Raw genomic sequence first — 7,713 nt, forward strand, 5'->3', positions numbered from 1 at the left:
CATATAGAACTAAATGAAGACTTTCCATACGAAATTAATTCACCCCTAAGTTATGTTTATTCTTCTTAAATCAGTATTTTTCCAACAGTATTTTTAATTCCACTGCAAATTTTAAAAGAACCAAATTGCTAATAGCTTTTCTGTAGCCAATGAAAAAATTCCAAAAATTAGGGAATAGTAGGTGGATAGTCAAATCCAATATACTAATTTCACCTTTCTTGACAAATGAAAGTATTTTACATTAGTAAGTGCATATATATAGTCTACAAACCAAAATATTCTGACCACCCAGCAAAATATGCATGTGGAAGTAAGACAGCCTATGTAAAAGAATTAAGGTCATCAGTTAAGGGTTGTTCAGACAAATAACATCGATATTTCTGATAGCAACTGTGTTAATTTTAGAGTTACCAATTAGAAAGCAATTGTAAAACTGAATATTTACTAAAATAATTTCTGACCCCAATCTCACAGTCTGATACATCTTAAGTCACTATCTTTAGAATAAATCCTAACACTTTTTCTTAGTGAAATCAGACCACAAAAGAATACTGACTTTACTTAAAATCCTGTTTATCTAACAGAAAAAGAGAGGAGAAAAGAGTGACAGTTCTATGAAATACAAATAGAACTTCGGAACAAAGAGTATCTACAGAAAAAAAAAAGTATACCAAATAAATTTCTTTCATTATCAACATTTTTCTGGAAGCTAACTTCTTATAATACAGCCAAGGCCTAACATTTCAAGTAAGTGAAAAACTGTTATAAACGTGCAAACTTATAAATTTCTTTTTACAAACTCCAATTTCACATACAATATTAATATAAAAATGTATCCTACGCTGCTGTCTTACTAGAAAAGTTGAGGTAAAAATTTAAAAATAGAATGTCTGAGAGTGATTTAATGTCGAAATTTTGTGAACTGATTTTCCCATAATAAATACTCTTACATTAAAAGTCACTGAAGTGATTACTTAAATGGCTTAAAAATTATTAAAAAGTATTAAGCTATCACCACATGAACAAATAGCAAATGGGGCAAATCTCGAAATGAGGACATCTGAAAATCAGACTTTCAAAAAGTATTTTGTGACATTAAGAGGTCTGTATTTTTTTTTCGTGGTTTATGGGAAAAAGCAGATACTATACTGTACCACACAAGAATTAAAATATCACCAGCTACCTTCAATGTTAAGATTCTAAAAGGTAATACATACAAATGCATCTTTCTCTACTATCTCTCTAAAACTATATTTAAAATAACGTGGTTACGTCTCATCATATTTTATATTTACTATTTCTTTAGTGTATCATAAGCAATGTTAAATCTGCACTGATGACTATACTATAGTGAAAACTTTTACAATGAACAGCAATAAATTCTTTTGCTTATATTAAGAACTACATAAACCGTAAATTTCTCCAATGTGCTTTATTCTTTAATACGCTTTATGAAAATGAAGTTTGTGGATCATCCTGTAACAATTAGGTGGCCCAGTCATTTTGCACAGGAAAGAAATACAACTTAACTGATACAAAAAGTGTAAAATAAAAACTGAGTAGAATTAAAAAAAAAATCTTCACTATACAGTCATTTCAGTAATCACTAATCTTAAAAGATAACAGCTAACTTCAACAGTCACTATACTCTCTATGAATTAAAGTTTCCCCTATGAAGGTTAATTATTTGAAAAGATGCAAACTTATCAAACAATTAAAATTCAATAGAAGCCTGAAGTGTCCATGAAATCTAAAACAATGAACTTTTTATAGTCTCGTGTTCAGTACTACTTTCCAGACTAATATTAAGGATAAGCCCCCACCAAAAAATGATTTTTAGAATAATTCAATTTTGCAAAAAAAAACAAACCCATAGTCCTCAATTTTCCTTTAAGGAAGTCACTTCATTACTGACATTTATAAAAATACTCCAATCACTACTTTCATTAAAGAATTAACTTTGAGAAGGCTAACTGCTGAAACAGACACTACAACTTGCCAGGGAAAAAGCCGTCAATGGCCATTTTAATTTCCCCCCACCACTAAACCCAAAACACTGAAGTGAAACCAAGCAAGCCCAAGGGCCCTGGTGGATCAAAATTATTGGAAGTGCAACTACCAAAAAGAAAACCCTTTACTGACTTTCCTAACATGATTTTTTTTTCATATCAACATTTGGCTCAATAAAACCACAACTCTAGAAATTAAGTGTTATTAGTCATTTGATGCAATATATGATAATGCTTTCTATGCATACCATAACTAAAAGGACAGTTTTAGAGAAAGCTGTAATTCACATAAATTTCACACACAGAGGCACACACCTTGAAATCAAAGGAGAAATGGCTAATCACCGCACTGCTCACATATAAAAACCTGGTAGAATGATATTAGTCTCATAACTCTGATAATTTAAAATCAAATGGGTAAAGCAAAAATAGCATAAACATACTCTGAATACTAAAAGCAATCTGCCTAACAAACAGCATTCTAGAAAATTTTTTGAATGTGGGTTTACTTTAAAAAGTTAAACATTTAATTAATTTGATCCTATACATCTAGATGACTATCAAGTCATACCAATAGACTACTTCTGAAATAGGTTACAAATCAGAAAAACCAAGTTAAGTATTTTTCATGATTATCTTCTGGGCAAACAGGTCAAGTTCAGCTTTAGTACTTTTTCAATCAATGCAACTCCAAAATTTCCAAATATTCTTTTAAAATATTATTTTTAAACTTAACAGAAAACTTAAGTTGTGTGCGTGGTAAAGCTACTTCTTCAGTAACTTTTATCTTCACTTCATATCAAAACCTTGGGCAAAATCAACTGCAAATACTATGTATGTATGTGCAGATACATAATCCAAAGGAATAAAAACTCTTCATATATGCAACATTTTTCTTCAAAAGTATCTTCCCCACAGTTTTTAGCTAGAGATACAGACACCTGCTAAATAACCACTTTTTTGAGTATACTCTATTATAAACACCTACACAACTGCTTAAAGTATTGTCCACTGCTACAATTGACATCACCAAATTTTTTATCTTAATAGAAACCTTAATAAAATGCTTCAGTCACCTCAGACCAATAACTTAATCCTATTTTTCATGCCTTATACACTGGCCTACCAGTGACTCTCAATTCCTAACATATTTCCCATTCTGCCAAAAAAGAGGGCTCTATCCCCCTTCCTTGACCAAAATTTGTTCATTATACCTGAAACTGTGAAGATTCATGCCTTTCCAATAACCACTATCTTCTGAAATACAAAAGCCTAACTTTCAGACAACCAATTGTACCCCACTGAAATTCTTGGGTTTCTGTCTTATTCAACAAGCTGACTCAGTAAATTTAATACACCATATGAAAAAAGCAAACACACCTACAATCCAAAGATGGAGTAATCCACTCTTGCCAGCATTTCTGATTATCAGCTGGTAAATTATACTTGACGTTCTACACAAGTCAGAGTAAAATTAACGGATACCCAAAGGTGTCACAAGACCTGAAACCTAAATAAAGTTGAGTGTCAATTCAAGTATATACTTCAATCAATAATTAAATTTCAAGTGAAACTTAAGTTTAATCTCTGCAATCACCATTTGCTACACACAATACCCTTGAACCTACATAACATTATCATCTGAGATCAAAAACCACTCAATCTCCATTCTATTACGTGTCAGAAGAGCACTGAATCTACAATGCTACTGAACTGTAAATTTCAAGTCCTATCCTCCATCATCTCAAAGAGATTTTTTTTAAAAAAGCAAATTTAACAAAATCTAATAAGATTGTCTTTGAGAAGTATCATGGTACTATCGATTTCAAACTGCAAAACTTCTAAACGCGGTTCAAAGTTGTAATTAACTTAGTTTTAACGCATAAACCTACTGTTGCCTTCAAATGAGCACCATATATGCTGAAATGATTCTCTCTAAAGTTATGCAAATCAGTTCACAACTCACATTTTAAAAGAATCTATCAATGCAACCCAGGAAACTAAAAACAATCACTGCAAGATTCTGATGCAATAAGCTGTACGTGCAACACTAATTTTCCTTTTAATCTGATCTATACCCTTGATCTAGGGCCTAAAGCCAAGATTTAATCGAAATATGCTCAAGCTCAAAGCATCTACTTTTCTGTTCATTTAGTAGACCGGATTACCGAGCTCACTAATCCACTAACAGTGTTCTGGATTCTGCGGACAATAGCCCTTAGAAAGAGACCCATCGGTGCCTTGACACTTGCAAACAGGCAAGAGTTTCGTCTAGCCGAACACACCCTAGGCTGAATGCATTCAAAAGAGACACAAAATATACATCTAGAAATCCGACCAGGGTTAAACGTTATAGTCACCCACACTATGGACATTTTTTCGCATCCGTCTATTCCCACGTTATCAGAGAGAGTGACAGAAAGGCAAAGGGGAGCAGCAGCCACAGAAATGGATACAGGTCAAGTCTAAGTCGAATCCATCCTCTTGATATCTCCTTTTGTTTCTGCTAACGATCTCTTTGATGATGGCTGTCATGTCTGGGAGCCTGTGGCTGAAGAAAAAGGAGGAGAGAGATGGCAGAAGCTGCTGGTGGCGGGGCTTCTTCTGCAGGATGGAAATGGCTCTGGACTTGGCGGTAGCTGATGCCCCTCGCTCTGCTGCCGCTTGGCTCTGGACCGCAGCCGGGTAATGGCTGCTGCGGCGGCTGCTGGATGGTTGCAGCGACTGGGCCTGCTTCTCCTCAGCAGCCAGGGGTCTGGCAGCGGCGGCAGCGGAATGGGGAGAAGAATAATCCTCGGAACGGCTGCCTCCTCCGGCGGCCTCCGGAGCCCGGGCCAGGGGGGGTGCGGCGGCGGCGGAGGGGAGGTTTAAAACCGGCCCGGGTCCCTGGATGTGCCGCCGCCGCCGCCGCCGTGTTGGAGGCAGTAGAAGGGGAGAGACCAACTCTCCGGCGTTCCCAGCCCTGGAAATGGTGACAGGCGACTCCGACCCCCTCCCCGGAGCTGCGGCCGCCGCCGCCGCTTCTCCCCCCCGCTCCAGGAGCGGGAGGTGCCGCCGCCGCGCCTCAGCCGGCTCCCGCCCGAGCCCACGGCTTCCACCTTCCCTTTCAGGAGAAGCCGAGAAAGAGGCTGCACGGTTAGAAAAGACGAAGAGGGGGCGAGAAACGCCGCCGCTGCCGCCGCCGCCGGCCGGCCGGCTCCCCGAGGGCGCTGCCCCCGCGGCTGCTCACAGGCGCTGAGAGGGGCTCTGGGCTGCGGCCGCCGCCGTCTCTCATCTCCCTCGCCTGAGCCCGGCCTCGCCTCGCAGCGGCTCAACTCTCAAACTTCCATCATGGCTGCAGCTTCCGAGAGGAGAGATCTGAGCGCAGCCGCGTCCCGGCGCCCGAGCGCGTATCCTGCCGCAGTGCACAAAGAGTCCCGCCACATCACCGCCCGCCGGCCTGCCCGCCCCCTCCGCCGCCGCCGCCGCGCCGGGAGTCCGGGCGCCTCGGGAGCCCGAGGGGAGGAGGGAGGCGTACCCGACCACGCTAGGGGAGGGGTGGGGAGGGAAGGGCAGGGCAGAGGCTGTGAGGAGGCGGCAGAAGGTGCAGCTCCGGGTGCAAGCGCCGAGTCCCCAACCTGCAGGCGCACTGAGCATGCCCAGTATGACTGCTAGTGCTAGATCGGGCTTGTTGCGAGGCGCCCGCCTGTAACTGCACTTGCCGCGGCTTCTTCTGCAGCAGCGCAGGGTGGGGGTAACGAGCTGAGCCACGGCCGGTGCCCAGCCGGAGGCGGAGTAAACTATTGCGAAGGTGGGCAGGCGGGGGCGGGGAGCGGGGGGAGGGAAGGGGCGCGGTGAAGGTTGAAGCAGGTTTGTTCATCTGTGTCACTGACTTGAGTGTGAGGCTACCTGCGCACAGGTGGAAAAGACCAGGTGACCGCGCTGGTCAGTGTTCAAGGAAACGCAGGGACGGCTCGTGCAGCAAGGACACCCCTCCCCCCATCCCTAGACTTCCCCGGCACGGCCTGCAGCCTCCCTCTGCTTTTGCACCGATGTCGGATCATAAGCGTTCGCGGCGACTTGACTGCATGAGCCTTCGCCGAGAAATCCCACCTCTCCACCCACCCCCGCCCGTGTCCTCAAGGTGTCAGTCTTAGTACAAAGAACAACCCCCTATTGTGTCTCCAGTGTGTATCACCTCAACCGGCTCCCTTTCACCGCCCCACCTCCCGCTCCACCGGCTACTCGATTCATTTGTCCTAAAAATGAAAGCTCCTAGCAGAGCGCGCTGAGTGTGAGCACATTGCCCATGAATATCTAGATCCTCAAAGGCAACTGTCCAGGTGAGCTGAAAGCGGATCTCCGAAGATGGAATGCATCCTGCAGCCCCTGCATTCCCCCCGGAGAGCCGAGAATCTCTCTCCTCGGGGTTCCAGTTGGGTTCACCGCTTCCAATTCAAGCTCGATCCTTAGAAGCTGCTCGACCCGCCCCTTTTGGACCGCTGTGAAAACCTCGCTGGGTGAATCGCCCCGGAGCCAGGTTCCGCGCTCCCCCTAGCCGGGGAGTGCGCGCCGCAGACCCCGGTTGCAGCGCGGGAGGGCGAAGTACGTGATTGTAGGAAGCTGCAGCCCCTGTGAGTGGGCGGAGCCGAGGAGGGTTCAAAAGGAGGTGGAGGGATACGCGGGCCACAGTCGGAACTACTTTCAGGAGGAGGTCACGTGTACTTCTAGTTGGGGAACTTTCCAAATTCCCACTCCCATATGATAGCTGTAGAGGCAAGTGCTTCGCTTCCTTTGCCCGGAGTGCTCCCGCCTTGTACGGGCAGCGGGACCCCAGAGCCTCCCGCGTCTCGATGGAAGAACAGGCTCAGACGAGCCTCCCACTGGAGCGCTGTCGGGGCTGGCGCCGGAGGAGCTGGTTACACAAGCACCCACATCCAAGCACGTGCCCCCGCCTTCCCTCACCTTGGCTGCTGCCGCTGATTCTTACAGATCTCGGAGCGAGGGTTCCCAAGCTGGTCGCACCCTTTGCCCGCTACCCACAGAGCAAGCTAGAGGACCGAAACCTGGGACTCCGAGCTCTGGAATCACTAGCTCTGCCTTCCCAACCGTGGGAGAAGGGGCTAGATTTCAGGGGTCTGGCGCATCTTTCTCGCTAGCGCCCTGCCCCTTAGGGCGTAACTTTCCTGGTGCTGTACTCGCGGGGCAAAAGGGTATCTCCTGCAGCAACCCGCTGCGTGAATTCAACGTCGTTGCGACAAGCTTTCAGTCAATACTTTCGAGCTGATGAGCGCGCCCCACCTACTGTAGACTCAGCCAAGTGACTTATCTGGTCGGAGAACCTAGTCCATGGCCTTCTGCCCAGAACAAACTTGTCAAGTCTGCTTACAGTTCGGATTGGTTGACCTAAACCGCGAAAGAGCTGGTTCAGAAATGCTGAGAACTGGAGTGCATTTACCCCAACATCGATCAGCCTGTCAAGTGAGTTGTCCACTGTCTACTTGGAGAGAAAGAGGGCCTCAATACCAACCTAGGAATTCTTTCTTTCCGCTGGGAAGCAAAACTCAAGAATTTGAGTCCAAAAGAATTTAAGTTGATACCTAGGTTGAGGCACTAGTCGTTTTTTCATATCTTGAGAATGGGATGAGTTTGCATGTGTATTGCAGTAATTGTGAATATGTGGCTAGGGAAGGTCTAAAGAGAATTTACTCAATGTATGAGAAAG

At 44.5% G+C, this 7,713-nt stretch overlaps 2 protein-coding genes across 3 annotated transcripts in view; one reads left to right on the forward strand and one right to left on the reverse strand.

Annotated features, from left to right (window-relative positions):
- Window positions 1–5,210, reverse strand: part of PTEN (phosphatase and tensin homolog) — a 99,529-nt gene extending 94,319 nt beyond the window's left edge. Inside the window, exon 1 of one of the 2 annotated variants that reach the window (XM_043476098.1) lies at window positions 4,466–4,770. In XM_043476098.1, coding sequence (XP_043332033.1) covers window positions 4,466–4,544 — 79 coding nt within the window. In that variant the 5' untranslated portion in view covers window positions 4,545–4,770. Of the gene's footprint in view, window positions 1–4,465 lie in introns of both variants that reach the window. The other variant, XM_043476099.1, reaches the window with a different exon arrangement.
- Window positions 5,211–6,040: 830 nt separating this feature from the next.
- KLLN (killin, p53 regulated DNA replication inhibitor) lies at window positions 6,041–7,283 on the forward strand. Its single transcript, XM_043477283.1, has 3 exons — window positions 6,041–6,134; window positions 6,332–6,528; window positions 6,608–7,283. Exons 1-3 carry the CDS (start codon window positions 6,041–6,043, stop codon window positions 7,145–7,147), a joined length of 831 nt encoding a protein of 276 aa, XP_043333218.1. The 3' UTR covers window positions 7,148–7,283.
- The last annotated feature ends 430 nt before the right edge of the window (window positions 7,284–7,713 follow it).

This window comes from Cervus canadensis, chromosome 8 (assembly GCF_019320065.1).
Source record: "Cervus canadensis isolate Bull #8, Minnesota chromosome 8, ASM1932006v1, whole genome shotgun sequence".
In the NCBI taxonomy this organism is placed as follows: Eukaryota; Metazoa; Chordata; class Mammalia; order Artiodactyla; family Cervidae; genus Cervus; species Cervus canadensis.